General features: G+C 31.3%; 1 protein-coding gene across 2 annotated transcripts in view; it reads left to right on the top strand.

Moving 5' to 3' along the window:
* LOC108910374 overlaps positions 1-15,480 on the top strand; it is a 59,994-nt gene extending 44,514 nt beyond the window's left edge. Inside the window, exons 2-3 of one of the 2 annotated variants that reach the window (XM_018714960.2) lie at positions 11,142-11,214; positions 14,431-15,480. In XM_018714960.2, the coding sequence (XP_018570476.1) occupies positions 11,142-11,214; positions 14,431-14,593 (236 nt within the window). In that variant the 3' untranslated portion in view covers positions 14,594-15,480. The remainder of the gene's footprint in view (positions 1-11,141; positions 11,215-14,430) is intronic. The other variant, XM_018714961.2, reaches the window with a different exon arrangement.
* Positions 15,481-17,449: the final 1,969 nt, after the last annotated feature.

Consider the following 17,449-nt stretch of genomic DNA (forward strand, 5'->3'; position numbering starts at 1 on the left):
ATGCAAAATACTTTCAAAGACATTTGAAAGGTTTGAAAATTCTTTTAAACAATACTCTGTACGTCGAGAATCTGTGGTTTGTTCATTAAGACCTGAAGTTATGAGATGAAATTAAAAAACATCCTGTATTACAAATTAATGCAGAAACATGTTCAAACAGCAATAATTTTATAATTATTTTAAAAAATTGCCTTAAGTACATAGTAGTTTATAATTCAAGTAAATTGTAGGTATATTACGAATTTAAATTGCTATAAATGACCTACCCTGTTTGGTTTAATTTCGTCATGTCAACATAATATTTCCGTAAGGAAATATCTACATAATCATGAGTAAATCTGCCGTTTTAATGTATGGTACACATGTTTATCATTCACGTATTTATTGAGATGACGCTCCCTTAGGCAACAGAATACCTTTTCCACACATTTCTGAAACCATCATTTAATTCCAGAAAGCTTCACTTCCATTTCGTTTTAGTCAATTCAAAATCAAGTATTATTTGTCTCTCAGGTTAGTCAATTCTAATCCAGAAAACGTTAATCTTTCAAATATCGTAAATTTAAATAAAAAAAATATATTGAAATACAATGCCACACAATCGATATATAAAAACTGTAAATAAATATTTTGATGAATTCTGAATGACGTTTGACACTTTCTAAAGGCATTTTAACATATTTTGAAATTCAAATAACTTGAATTAACAGGGAATATTAAGACAAAATATATAGAAGGATACAAGAATATCAGGCATGAATCAGAACAGATCAGAGGATTGGATATTCAGCATAAGGTAACATAGATAGAACAATTAACAGGGATTGGTAAAATGTACTTAGATACGATAGAACTGTAAGTAGATTTTAATACGTTACCAAGAAACAAAATCCTAACAAAGGGATTCAAATACTAGAAGTTCAGAGCACACCAAAATATTATGTTTGAGCTCATCATGCATTATACGAATGTCGCTGGTTTAAGAAATACATGGTGTTCAAAGTTTAAATTTTATTTTGAAATTTCTTTCAAACAACTAGCTAGTGAAACTAGCGCCCTCTAGGAGCAACGTCAAAATAAGCCTCAAATTCGTAATTCTCGCACCAAAAAACCCAACACTACCAAGTTTCAGAGTCATGCTATCAAAACTTACTCAGTTATGGAGAACTTTCAGAATAAAATTGAAACCTTGAACACCCTGCATTTCTTAAACTAGCGACATTCGTATAAGGTATGATGAGCTCAAACATAATATTTTGGTGTCTAGTATCTCCAGTTTAGTGTTGACCCATTCTTTCTGACTCACCCTGTATAATGAGAATGAAGTTTGGTAGAACATAGCCTCTCATCAAATATTAAGGACCACGACAAGAACGACATCGATTCCAATACGGTTACGGATGAAATCTCCAAAATGACACGAAGAAAGATTGAAGACTGCATGGATGAAGTCAAACAGATTTCTTTATGATGATGTTATCATGACATCAAAATTCATAAATGGTCCTCAAGGGGATATAGATATCTGGCACAAAACATTGCAAGATATTGAAAAATATACAGATAATAGTAACAAAAGAACAAGAGCAAATACATATAAATAATGACGGTTGCAATTTAAAAGCAACAGAGGGCTTAAATATCTGGAAGCAATACTTGAAAACATTGGTAATATGGACACTGCCATAAATGATGGAGTAACTAAGGAAAACCACGAAGTTAAAAATGAATGGTCCTCACTTCGATAAATTACTGTGAATCCTGGGTACTGAATTAGAAATAAAAGCCCAAGATAACGGCCACATAAGTGAAAATACTTCATAATTATAAGATTGAATCGAGGCTAGGAGTAGGTATATCCCATTTTAACAATTTTCGGCCATAAGCGGACTCTATTACCCTGCCAAATAGCACCACCAGTCTTAGTAATTGGCTAAATGTTCATCTCCAGTCATTTCCAGAGCCTTCTAACTTTTTGAACTGAAACAAAAAACATAATTATTGTTTTTAGCCTGTGTAAAAAAGTATTATCCCTTATACATTAATAAAACAATAGAATAAACGGCCACTATACAAAAAATTATTGTATCGAGCACCCCAAAATATTTGAAGAGGGTGTGCCCTGATTCTTATTGCGCCACATTCTACTTATGAAACTTCACAATTTACACATTTTGATTTAAAACTGAAGTGTAATTAATGTCTTCTGAAATAAATATATGACTATTTATAAATGACGCTTTCTAAAATCAAGTTGTCTAATATAAAATGAAATTGACAATTTCAGCATATGTGGAAAAATTCAAGTAATCGTACTCAAAACACAGTTCCCTACATAATAACATAAAATTCGGGTTCTTTTAATTTAAAAATTTAGATTGGATTAATTGAAGCATAGTTTAAAATTATTTTAATTTGATAGCTTAATATCCTAAATTGTTGCCTGCAAAGGTAGCAAATAATTTGAAGTGTTCAGTTAGCGATGCAGAAAAGTAAGGGTGAATGTTTCAAGTGGTAGGCGGAGTTATAAAAGCCCAACTTTTATCTCTGCCCAAAGGAAACTTCAAGGCAAATAAATAACAAAGACTTATCAAAGAAATGTAAAAATGTAAAAATATAAATATATGTTTAATGAGGATGGTTCCAGTTTTTTGGTAATTTACATATTTAAACGGGCGCCTTATAGAGAAAGCGAGGGCCGTAATTTCCCTTTTCACCGTTATTTACAGTGACACCTTCTCTTTATGTTCCACTTTCTGTGGTGATGACCCAACTCATTAGTAAATCATATTTCTGTTTTTCGCTGCCTATTCTGCCTCATTTAAAACGAATTTTTCTGAACAAATTACCGTATCTGTTAAAATATTTATATTGCTTGTCTGATGTCACTTGGCTGCTATCGCCGTTTCAGAGATAATATGCAAAGTTATGTTATTACAGGTACTTAGTGTAAAGTATGCAAAAGGGACAGCAAATAATGGATCGGGCTATTCCTGATTGATTTTTGATTTTATATTCATGCGAATATCATAAAAATTGTCATTACTGACTCCATTATGTTCTAACAACATTGAAGTGGAATTTTGAACAAGTTTATAAAGTTACACAGGGTGTTCCACCTAAGAGAGATTTTTCTGTAACTCTGCAATTGTATATAAAAAAAATGGATTTAATAAAAGTTGCCTGTAATCATGTGAGCCATGTAAAGAAAGTACTTTTGGCTTTACATTTCGTGTGGGCGGTACATAACTTTGTTATTTTAAATAAAACACCCTGTATATTATTGCAATTTAGAATTCCTTTGTTAATATTAGGTAGAGTTTAATAAATATACATGATGTTTAAAACTTACCGTTTTCGAGATAATCAGTTGTTTTTGAAAAAAAATCACAATTTCAGCTCTCTAAATGAGGCTAGATAGCGTCTAAACCATAATAGTTAGAAACCTGCAGTTTTCACAGTCTGTTTCGGCTTAAATTACTCTATCTTATCACTTATGAGCAAAACGTTTACGTTATTCAAACTTGGAAATACTGAGACCTACATTTAATAACCTTACCAGTTAAAAAACTTTTTTTTCATATGGAGTGACCCATATTAATTGTTATGGGTGAATGCAAAATTCAATGTCCTTTCGACTGATATAAGGTTGTCCATACTTGTCTTTAACAGTTTTCCAGAAAAATCAGGTTCTTTTCTAAAGTACGAAAAAGTAGCTATGTAACAGCGTTAAGAAGGAAGGCCTTGCAAAACAACTTTTCTTTCACATTTTATCAGGCCTGGGACTGACGGTGTGAATATTTATTGGCATGTTTAAAAAATGGTTTGACAAACAAAAGTAAACCACTAACAACTACAACAAAACGCAAAACGAAACAAACTGAAATTCGGAACATAACAATGAGAAGAATACTTAGACCGCTGATTTACATCAATTACTCGAATTGTCCTCCATTTTGATTAATACACAAACGAAATCGGTTTTTTAAAGACTGTTCAACAATGGTTAGCATATCTGCCGTAATTTCTTGAAATGCTACTGTAATGCGCTGCCTCATATCTCCTGCGGTGGTTGGTGGTGTAACGTAAACTTTTCTTTTTCTAAATCTCCATAAAAATCAGTCGCAACTTGTCATATCTGGATACCTTGACGGCCAACTCACTGGTCCATCGCGTCTAATCCATTTGTTGGGAAAAGTTTCGAGGAAAAACTGACGAACCGCAAGGGCATTGTGAGGTGGAGCACCATCATGTTGCATCCACATTCCCAAAATTGCTCCTCACACGTTCAAAGACCATCGTTGATTATGAATTGTCCGGAATTGGTAAGCATTGCTGTGTGATAATAATGCCAATTATGACTATTAACGAAACCATTTTTATGAAAAGTAGCCCCACTGACAAAACTCCAGTCTCATTTTAGTAACTCTTGGTGAAATTGGATGCTGTGCTCTGCTTTTGGAAAATCCTATGTATTGACGTTGTACTAATACAGTTGCAAGGCTTTTTGATGCTGTTAAATAACTATTTTCTCGGACTTTAGAAAGGAACCTGATTTTTCTGCAAAACTGTTAGAGACAAGTTGCATTCACCCATTACAATTAATATAGGTCACTCCATTTGAAAAAAAAGTTTTTCAACTCGTAAGATTATTATTAAATGTAGGTCTCAGTATTAACGAGTCTGAATAACATACACATTTTGCTCACAGATGACAATATAAAGTAATTTATACCAAAACGAACTGTGAAAACTGCAGGTTTCTGACTTACGGTTTACACGCTATCTAGCCTCATTTAGAGAACTAAAATCGTAATTTTTTTTCAAAGACAACTGAACTCAAAAACGGTAAGTTTTAAATACCATGTACAATTAATAAACTCTACCTAATATTAACCAAGGAATTCAGAAAAGCAATAATGTTCCGTTTAAAATAACAAAGTTATGAAGCGCCCACGCTAAATGGAACACCCTGTAAAGCTAAAAATATTTTCTTTACATGGCCCAAATGATTCCAGGCAACTTTTATTAAACCATTTTTATTATAAATTTTACAGCTAAAGTTACAGAACTCACTCTTCGGTGGAACACCCTGTATTGAGCAATTTTGGTTCAAACAAATTGAAATGGAAGAGTGAGGAGTTCTGGTACCATTAGCCCTTATATATTCCCACGCAAACACTACCTAAGGTTGAGTAATGTTAATGGTTATTTTTTTCTCATTTTGTCTCTAATAAAATTTTACTTTAGTGTTTGATTTTTGAAATTATAGCAGTCTTATTAAAGTACTGAGCATGAGAAGAGATGTGTTAAAATATTGTTATACATATTATTTAACTAATTTTAGGAGTTATCTAAAGGTTTTGGAACTACTGGGAGAATAAGTCTGAAATTTTTCTTTAGTTTATGGTTTTTAAAAGACCATGAATGTGTACTGAAACGTTTGCTTATAAAACCTGTTCAACATTAGTATTAGTCGTTTATGGTATAATCAACAGGACAATATCAGATGTCAACATGTAACAGCAATAGTCTCTTGTATTTCAATTTCGAACAAAACAACTTTAAAATATGACATTTACACATTTGAGTGAAAATCAATATTTATTAATTCCAGTTGCAAAACAATAAACACCTAGCCACTAATTAGTTTGGTACTTCTAAAACCTTGCTAATAATGTTTGTATAAGGCAACAGACTGAATCATTTCGGAGATAAGTGCTAATAATATGATTTCGATAAACATCTACATCGGAAATTATGTTCCGATTAGGTTGGAAAACAATTTTAACCTGAAATAACTCTGCTGCCACAATTTACTGAGGTTGATATTTTACTTATTTATTCAAAAGCTATAGGATGAAAATTTTAAAATTATAATCTGGACTTTTTATATCGTCAAAATATAATTGTTTGAATTAGCAGATATGACAACCTTGTTACTGAAAAATACATACAAATTCTTAGGTGTGAAAATATATTTATTTACATTTTGTATATCTCAAAAGAATGAAAGAATTTATTATATTTCTGTCTGGCTGCAGTGAAAAATTGTTTTTATGAAGTAAAGTAAGTCATTAACTAAACAGTTAATGAGAAAATTGCATTAATATTTTGAAACTAGTTGCTAAACTGCTCTAATGTTTTGTTTGTGAAATATTGTATACTCATTCCTAAGTCAACTTGGAACATTTCTAGGAGTTCTAAATCTTGGCTATTTGCATATAATAGATTTTGCACTATATCTCCTTATTTCTGTATTCGAGGTAGTATCTACATCTTGAACTAAGGTTTTAAGTCTTGGAAGTTATTTATTTTCATCTTTGTTTTATGCTAATGTAGTCTTTACCCTAATTCTCTACGTACATCGCCCACTTCTAACTTTATTATACGTATTATTCACCATGTCAAAGTAGCTTAATTATTTTTTCTTCAACTTTTCTTACAGTTTATACAAGTATATTGTTTGCTGTTTTATTTTAATTGTAAAAACTATTCCACTCTTGATTGTATTACTTCTTGAATACATGTCCCTAATCTAATTTTTCCTCTTTCAATTTCTCTTATTTCTCTTTCTTATAACGACTGTCTGCTTTTCGTATCATATTCAGTATTACCGTTTTATTCTTATACCTCGAACACTTTGTATCGCCTGGAGGCTTTTATATTTCACCAAAATCTCTTTTCTATTATCATAAGTAAAATTCAAAATGTTTCTCTCGTTCCTTTATTTCTTTCAGTCAATATCGTCCCACACGCCTATTTCATCAATTGCTATATATTTTATTTTTCATTTTTCAAGTTGAATAGTTGTAAAACAGCGAAAGTTTCCAGCAGTAAGTTTTATAATTATTCCAGTTATAATTTAGGATAGGATATTGTTTGGAACTGACTTACATTAGTTTAATACGCTTAAAAAAAGACATGAAAATCAAAGACTTCAAAAATGTAATATACCTTAAGGCACTCTTTGGAATCATAAAATAATATTAGCTCCTCTGGACAATATCAAATAACATTATTCACATAATGTAACAGCTAGCTATTATTATTATTGCTAGCTCTAACTTACGCTGTCAAAGTGAACAAAGTACATTTCCATAATTTATAGAAAACAATATTGCTATTTTGAAGGGGCTGAAAACATAATAACAGACATTATTGATATCGTTTCTGCTACAGTTTTCAGCACTGTAAATATTAATGATATTATTTAAAATATAGTTTTCCTTTATTTATTATTATTATTATATTATTAATTTTAAAACTATTGAAATGCATAAAAAATTAACAGTGCTGAAAAGTGAGAAATTTGCATTAAATAATGGACTTATAAGAAACAGTAACTCTTCTACAAATTGACCATTTCTTTTAGGATATATTAAATTTGTTGAACTATTTCTTATGTGCAGGTATATATTCCTGATGCCACTATTACCCAGCGGGAAATTGTTTTGTTTTCTTTTCTATATTTGACAAGATTCGAAATATTTTTACATTTGCTCTAAATTTTCAGGAATAAATGTTATATTAGTGTAACCTGAAGGGTTATTTCTTTAATTATCTATCTACCGTCTGGATTTCAAAAGAGTTTACTTTAACTTCTCGAAAGGGAGTTTATAATCATCATTACACTTTAATTAATATGTGGGAACTTAGAAATGTTGCATGTTCAAAGAATGAATACCAGACACTTACCGCATGTCGGTCATGTACAAGGTAATCCAGTGGTTGGTTGTATAGGGTGACACTTAAGTTGGAAGAACAAGAAAGAAACACCAAAACTTCCAGGAAGGGTTTTAATAACAATAAAAACAAAACAAACAAACAAAATAACGACACAACGGGCTCGAACAACATTATTAATTAATTTATTGACACGCGACAGCGTACCGAGATTCAGGGAATGCGCGATCCATAGCAAAATTTGGAATGACTTTATCCATTATTAAATTAACCCGAGACTCTAAAACTAAGTAGACTGCTCAATGTGGAACCCAAGGAAAAACTGCCTGTTTTTCGGAGATCTCTCCTGAATTCGACACCTCGCTTCGACACGCCCATTTCTTGGGTCCAGAAGTTTATGTTCTTATCTTATTGGTGGGCTCCTGAATATCTGGACGCTTTGGTATAATATACTATGTTAATAATTACCTAATTGACTGGACTTACATTTATATAATTAATTCTGTGACTAACTGAACTCGCAAATAACCCTAGCCTTCCTCTAGGGACTCCGTGTAGCAATACGGGACGGATTAGTCAATCTCATTTAATTTATTCTTATAACTTGGAAAATCCGCCTAAAAACTAGCTATTTGATCTATTATTATTCTTCTTCTAACAACTTCTAACAACTTATTCTTGGAATTCCTACGTTCTTTGGAATGCATTTCGCGCGTTATTAAAAAATAAATTAAATTAAAAGTATCGGTTTCTTTGTTCTGTCCCAGCATAGGCTGGTGCCTCCCGGACGCAACAGATGATTGTCACATGATGATACCTTTTTTAATCCGAAGTGTTTTGGGGTTGTTCTAATTATCGGTTTGTAAATTTATTAGTCTCCGCGACAAAAGCTCTTCAGACCACCCTCTACATACAAATATAACACCTTTACTACTTGACCCTCATCTGCCCGTGGTTGTTCTTAGAAGGCCTAATAGAACTATTCAGCTCCAGTCTTTCCGAAAATCGCCCCATAAATTGCACGGATCTGGTTTTTGTTACATTAGGCTACAATTCCTAATGAACCAGGATATAAAGAGACTGAATTTAGAGATTCAGGGGTAAATACGAAAGATATATTAAAATTTCTCAAATATGTCTGAAGATATTTTATGGAGATTGGTGAATCATGGACCTAATTCACCTTCTCTAATTAAAGCAAAAATGTACTGTGTTAGTATACAAATATTTCAACTGGTGGGGAAGCACTATCAGTGGAAATCCCAGAAGTGTTTTAGAAATTAAATAAGTTCATTTAATTCGTAAATGTATCTCAAAAAAAGATTGTGACAATCAGTTATTACTTTTTTAAATATAAAATTATTTTACGATACTCTTAAATAAATCGAAACTAATTCCAAAACTATCCGTTAAAAAAACACACAGAAATTTTCTGTTCCAAATACCATTTTAAAGAAAATATAAATATCTAAAGTAGAAACAAATCGTTAGGTTTTTCAATAGTGGTGCCACCTAATATTGTCGTCACTGGTTGATGCATTTGTATACCATGTCAACGAATTTTTTATCTTTAATTAGTTAAAAAATTAGGTCAAGGTTCATCACTCTTCGTAAAATCAGTAACCTAAAATAATGTAAAGAACAGTCTCCTGAGATTATGATACGGACTTATGTATTATGTATAAATCTTGATTTCCTCTAAATCCTCAATTTTTAAAATACCTTATTTATATAAATACAAAATAATTAAACAACGGTTTGTGTGAATTACCGCATTTATCTAAAAATTTACTTTCGATTATAGAGGTAATAATTTTAGATGCTTTAGATACAGTTTGCTGCTTCTGATGGTACCGATTTTTCAAGCACAATATGCAAGTAACTACGTGTCACTGTACGAACACATTTTGTATTCATGTTTTGTTCAGGATCTAACACGATATTAGTCAGTTATTGTTTCTGGGTACCACTTTGCGAAACATAATATTACATTGCCTTAATAGTTTATAGCTTATCTGCATACGTGCCAATTAACAGCCCAACATAGAGTATCAGTTTACAAAGTTAACTTAATACAAACCAGAATTTAATAGTTTGGTCAGCATAGGAAAATATGGTAGCTACCGAGGCGAGGTGTATTTCTAAAACTTTATGTGAATTAAGTCTTTTGCAAGAGAAGGGGTTGATGTAAACGTTAATTAGCGGTATAGTTTACTTTTACCACAAAAAAAATATTGGATTATTTATATCTAATAACAACGTATCTGTCTGACAAATTCAAAGCGGTATAAAGTCTTTAGCTTTATATTATTATTAATCTTCTACAAATGATGTCAAAATAACTAAAAAAAAAGTATAGAAATAAACAATTTAGAAGGAGAAGTACTAATTGTATATAAAATAGGAAAAACTGGCATAAATATCAAAATCATTAATAGGGACATAAAAAATAAAATTGAATAAGTGTAGCAGTAAAATTTGTACTACTTGAAATTAAATACAAATATACTAACTGTAACAATTACTTTCTGAATATTAAAATATTCTGAAAAAGTATAAAAACTACTCCTCACTATATATATTTTAATTTTTATTTTACAGACATTTAAAGCTAGATTTTTCAATTCATTTGACGTAATATTAAAAAACTAAAAGCCCATGTATGCAGTGCCACACTTAATTCTTTCTGTTTCCGAAAGTCAATAGCCTAAGTCATTTAAATTTTTTGTTTTATCTATATGCTTCATTTTTTTATTTATGAGTATTAATCTATACATACAAAAGATACCCAAAGGAACAGTCAAGATATTTAACTTTAAGTAAAATTCGTGTAACTATCTATCGATGCTGAGAGTACCATCAGCAAAAGGTATATTTAATATATTTTTGTAAAAAATTGTTGGAAAGTCAGTTGCATGCGTATTACAAAATTATGGAGAAATGTCGAAATTCTGAGGTACTCCGAAAGATTCAACTGTAGAATATAAATCACTATAAATTGCAAACTAATGTCTATTAACTAAAAAAAATTATGATATTAAATATGAAGATTCCACTGACAATCGATGAAAAAGTTATTTATTCCACAACATATCATGGATGATAACTTAGATCCAAGAACTACAAATCAACATATTTTCTCTCTTCGAAACCCAAATTATTAAATGTTGTCAAATTTATCAATTGTTTTGTTAAGATCGTACGGTAAACATGTTGCTGCCGGGTGAACAGATTATGATTTTCAACGTATCCAACAACTTGAAATATTGAATAGTTTCAAACATTTTAGCAATAATATACAAACATAGAATCGTTATTCTTTCACAGAATTGTACTGTACCTGTATCCCTACATCCTTACAAAATTCCAGTCAGTAAACTGTATGGAAACATGTTATACACTTTTTGGCTTACATGACCCTTTTCACGAGAATAAACTTGCTTATTTTGTTTCAGAGGAAACTTTCCTTCCCGGAGAAGAGGACTATTCAGAAAATGCAATCGACCGCTTACTGCAATCAGCGCAGAAGTTAGTTTTCAGTGTATAAAACGGTTCTGTTTTAATAGGGTGAAACGTAATAACCTCGCTCTTGTTTATAAAACCAGGAATTGTTTTAAATTGACTAAATTACGTTAATTTCGGTCGGATTAACAAAGTCTCAGGATACATGATGATTTAATTTGCATTTTGAATATATAATATAAATTATGAATTATTTTCATAACGCTGATATCATTGTTTTCCTGAAAATGCTACATGTGTTATGCGAGATAGCACGCTGAGTTAAAAAGAAATAAAAAAATTGATCTTATCAATGTTATCGATCAGTACTCAGAATTCAGAAAAAATTAGAACGGGATCTAATGGTTATAATAATATCGAGACTAGAGTTAACAATATTGTGCTGTGAAGAACAAATTAAATTTAAATACAAAATATATATTTAAGGTATCACGAATGAAGAAAATGATAGTAGCATAATTCTAATTAAATATTGAAGTATATATTAATGTAAATTGTTAATGTTCTTATAAGACAGAATTCAATCAATTTATTGATCCTAACATTTAACAGAGACCATAGATTTGTGTAATTATTCTGGATCTTATGCGCTAATACAATAAAGGACTAGGTATATTAACATCTTCAGATGAAGAATTAACCCTATTAAAACAGACCTGTCGATGCAATGTATTGTTAGCTATTTGCTTAAGTCTGGTTATTGTGCCATATTAATTTCATATGCTTTCAAATTCATAAGTTTGCTTTTATGCATACCTATTGAACATAATTTGAAAGTTTAAATATTTAATAATATATATTGTAACACTGTTTATTGTACTCGATAGTTTTAGAATACATTTTTAGACCGAAAAAAATAATTTACATGTGCTTTTTGTATTAATGTAAGGAGCTTCTGCTTAATTGTAGTAGTTAGTTAGTTAGTAGTGTTAGCGACAAATAGGAATTGCTATATAACCACACAATAGAAATATGTTCGGTGTTTGTTTACAGGAATTACAGAAATTAACTGAAAATCTGTACTTTTGGATGAAACTACGCTCAAATTCTGGTCTTAGAATCATAAACACCATAGAACAAATACTACATACATACTTATTTAAAATTGTAATTTAGAAAACTGCACTTTTTTAAAGGTACACATTTTAAATAATATCGCAGATTATTTGACATAGTTTAGAAATGTACGTGTTTGATAGTAGACAAATTTTTGTAAAAGCCATTTGTACTTATTCTTCAGTTCATGCAGTTTACAAAGTTTATAGCCTTGATTTGGTGGCCTAAATCCACCACAAACACTGTACCAAATTCTTCATCTACATCAACAAAAATTATCATTTCTTTTGGTGATTAGGAATCCACAAATAATGTAGAATTTTATACAGTCCATTTCAGACCATGCAATTACACCGCTTATAAGTGTCAATTGAGCTTCTCCGCAAAAGGGGTAGAAATGCCAATGTTTCTGGACAAACAGATGGATCTAATGAAGCAATTACAATATAATTAGAGGCACAGTGTATAGTACTCTGCAGAAAATGCTTGTAGGAAACGTGTATGCGGAGGCTTTTGGTCTGAAATTATACTTTTGTTAAAGAAATATTAGCTCTTTTTCCTACGGGTGCACATATTTGGGCAACTTGCCTTGTATAATAACACAACCACACAAAAATCGACTTTCGGGCCCAGAGGTCAAACCATGTTTATTATACGTTTTTTGGGTCACTGAATTCGAATCCGTTTAACCCCATCACCTCAGGATTTTTCAAAACCTCAAAAAAAACGATATTCTGAACAATTAAACCATATTTAACCTTAAGACTCGAGCTTCCAACGATAAATTAAATTAACCAAGTCCCATAAACATTTAACCCAATGATATCCCAACCTAATAAGTACATGAACCCAAACCCCAATAACCCTATAACCCCATAACTCAATAAACCATACGCAACCAGTATTATTGCAAAACATCGCATAGCTGAGGACTCCTTGAAAACTCAAATACTCAAACCCAAAAAACCCCGTAACTTCATAACCCCATAACCCCATCGTTAATAAATCATAGGCAATCTGTATTATGGCTAAACGTTAATGTGGTTGAGGATATCTTAAAAACCTATGCACTCAAACCACAAAACCCCCATGACTCTACAATTCATAACCCCACGATTCCCTAACTACAACTTCATTACCTTGTATTTTGATCCCATTCATCAAAGAACTGTGTTACTGTCGATCTAGTTTTTTTTATAACTTTAATTGGTAGGATCGTCGGTATTAGCATTACCTGATGTACAACACGATCAGTTGGTTGCGCGATCGGATTTCGTACATCATATAGCTTTCATAAGAGCTTTTGAACAAAAATTAATTTGTAGGATAGGCCGTACTATAAATTAATCAATAAAACTAAAATAAATAAATGATTGATTAATCTTACGAATCTCTCTTGACCAGATTAAATGAAATGAAAATCCAAAGGATAACAATAGATAACCCAAAAAATTATATTACTAAAATGACGAGATCAAAAGACCGGACATGTGAAATGATTAGATCAATATATATGATGCATTTTGGGTTTGAGTACTAGGGTTTTCAAGGAATCCTCAGGTATGTGATGTTTTTAAACTTTATGGGGTTATGGGGTTATAGGGTTATTGAGGTTTGGGTTCATGGGCTTATTAGATTGGGATATCATTGAGTTAAATGTTTATGGGATTTGGTTAATTGGATTTAGCGTTGGAAGCTTAAGTCTTAAGGATATATGGTTTAATTGTTCAGAATATCGTTTTTTTTGGGCTTATGAAAAATCCTGAGGTGATGGGAGTTAAACGGATTCGGATTCAGCAGCCCAAAAAAACGTATAATAAACATGGTTTGACCTCTGCGCCCCGATTTTTTTGTGTGGCTGTGTAATTATTCTGTTTGTAGTGATGTCACACAAATCCATATTGGCTTTACTGGTACTTATATTTTAACTCTGTTCAATAAAATAAGATATGAAATTTTTAAAAATGCTTTTTAGGAAGGAAAAAGTTTAATGAAGCTTCTTGTTCACAAACTGTAAAAGTTTGAAGCCCTTAAAGACAGATTTTCAGTTGCAGCAACTACACAGCCACACCCGCCAAGTAGAGTTGAAAGTTGTGTTCCATGTTTAGAGTGTAGAGAGATATAGCGTAACAGTGGTTGTAAAGTGATTTCTAATTTCCATTTCAGACGTTCTTCCTTAATTTACCTTTTCAGACGTGCGTGCGTAAGAAGAGGAGGAAACTGTGATCACAGGCCGAACGACTGTTGCTATAACAGCTCCTGCAGGTGCAACTTGTGGGGCTCGAACTGCAGGTGCCAGCGGATGGGTCTCTTCCAGAAATGGGGATAAACACAAAATGATACCTTAAAAACATTTTGGTGGTATGGTAAATTCCGAAGAGCACATTTACAATTAGTTCGACGTACACTTTAAATCTCTTGATTACATTATTTTTCCTTTTGTAGTTGCATTCCTGTTTACACCGTGGAAATTTGCCATACTACTAAAATCATTGAAATTTGCATCAAAGGTTTCAAGTGGGTCTTCCAGATATATTTATTTGTGAACCAAAAGAACTGATTTTCTAACAGAGACCTGGCAGATACATTTGGAACTTTTGGTGCCGACCTTTGCGCGACTTTGGTTGACGATGTTACTAGAATATTAAAAATGTTTTATTTGTTTCATTATTCAGCACAAAGACAGGTTTGGTTTGCAGTGAAATCGTACAATAAACGAAAACGTAAAAAATATCCTTCATTTCAGGTTCATTCACTGAGTATCGCTTGTTATTATCTTATTTGTAAACGTTGTTAATAGAACTTGACAGATTACTTCGAAATTAGTATTGAACTGAAATTAATTTCATAGTAAAGACAGTAGAGTAATAAAACCACTCGATGCTAGAGCCGACGGACTTTCTTATCCTTTATTGTATTTTTCGTGTATCCGCTGTTAGCTGCTTTCCCAATGGGGGTTCTTCCAGCCACATCCCCAGTGGGAACGCATGTCTGACTTAACTTTAAGTAATATGTACTACTTATCTAATGTAATTATGTATGTAATGTATAGATGTAATATCATATAAAGGTACTTTTTACGGTGATAGTGATATATAAAACCGTAACTAAGAAAGAAAAACCTAAAGTGTTGTTCGTGGTTAAAATCTATAAAATATGTTTCTATATGTGAAAAGGGTACAACATTCACAATTCTGTCAATACAAAATATATCAATTGGCCTAACGTTTTGTTTAATTTCCTTTCCCTTCATTTCCTCAATTCAAGCAGATCAGCAGGGCGCATTTAAAAGTAACAAAACATCGAATATACTAGACGGTAAACATATTAAACTGTACTGATGTCACATAATAAGAATTTGAAGTTAAAATAACTCTGTGTCTATTTCAATTAAGAGGTAAGTAAATATATTTATATATAAATTTATTTATTTATTTTCATTGTTAGTTCAACAAGAACAAATCTAATTACAAGACATTACAGAAATAATTCGTATGAGTAAAAAGTAAAATTCAATTAGTTCGGCACACGTGATCTAGAATAAGAAGTAATTAAAAATACGCAGATACAAGGAACATTATTGTTAAATATTAAATTTACATTAAGGAAAGACACGTACACAATAAAAATATTGCCAAATGAATAAGAAGCAAATTAAAAACATAATTAAAAAAAAATAATAATAATATAGGCAATCTTTAGCAGCTGTTTTAAACTTGACCTATTTATGTCACTGATATCATATAATAGAAACTGAGATGTCATATTATATACATATGATTTTAACATGAGGCTACTATCTAAATAAATGAAATATACCCCTGAGTTTGGAAACCGATATTTTAAGAAAACGTAGGGACGATAAAATTTTAAATTTGGACCCGATATAGCCTCACTATTACTCTATTGGGTGCTAAAATATCAATTAGTTTCGATATCCCATTTTTAGTTATTAATGAAAATGTTGAAAAATTCATCATTTTCTGCCTGTAAAATTGATACCTCTCACTTTAACTCGTTGTAATGTTTTTGTTAATCGATAAAAACAGTCCAAATTTTTTACTGATGATAAGTCGAACTATTGTCTTTAGTACTGTGAAGGTCATTTGTCTCAAAATCTCTTCTTTTTTATATTTAAGCAAAACAGGAGGGAATACTATCTCCGCAAATATTGCGTTCTTTAAAAATGGAAAAAAACTGACATAGGTAGTAAATAACTGTAAATAACAATCTGAAAAAATTTGTGAAAACCGAGGTTTTTCAACATTTTCATTTCATTCATTTCATTCATTTCATTCATTTCATTCATTTCATTCATTTCATTCATTTCATTCATTTCATCCATTTCATTCATGTAATCTTTTCTATTCTTGAGATTATGTAATAAAACTTAAAAATGTTTTCTCGAAAACGAAGCATTTTATCGAAGTAAATCTAGAGTCCATTTTTTTTGTAAAAAACCCATTTCTATCATGATTGATGTTTATATTTGAAAATATTAGAATTATCATCAAATTGATTTAAGGTATTTTCAAAATTATTTGGTGGTCTTCCTTGACCGCGCAATTTTCTAAAAGATCCATTTTCCGTTAATCGTCTATGGACCGTAGAAAATATTCTACGTCCAGGTTACCTCCGATTCGGGTATCTCCGGTATTCTCTTGGTTACGCTAGTGCTCTCCCATTACAAAATACATCATATCCAATACAGCACCGTGAAGTGAAAGCAAAAATTTTGGTTTAATAAATCTATCAAATTAATTCAAGTAAACAAACGTTTGTTTTCATGACCTACCTACCTATTCATGTAATCCTTTTCCATTCTTGAGATTATGTAATAAAACTTTAAAATCGATTTTTCTCGAAAACGAAGCATTTTATCGAAGTAAATCGAATCGAAAATCGAATCGATTTTATCAAAGTACATTTTTTTTGTGAAAAACTCATATCTAACGTTTGACATTTAAATTTGAAAATATTGACATCCAAAGAATTGGGGGCGCATTTTACATGTCAGCCCCCTGCCTGCGACACCCCTGATTAAAAGTTTTCGTGTAGTTTGTTAGAACAATGAGTGTCCAACATACCAAAATTCATAATGATACGTTAACTGGTCTTGAAAATATTTTGAAAAATATGATCTCCTGAGGCCCCATTTAGGGGGGCGTAGCTCCCTTAGGACGCA

The sequence above is a fragment of the Anoplophora glabripennis genome, unplaced genomic scaffold, assembly GCF_000390285.2.
Source record: "Anoplophora glabripennis isolate ALB-LARVAE unplaced genomic scaffold, Agla_2.0 scaffold397, whole genome shotgun sequence".
NCBI classification, from domain to species: domain Eukaryota; kingdom Metazoa; phylum Arthropoda; class Insecta; order Coleoptera; family Cerambycidae; genus Anoplophora; species Anoplophora glabripennis.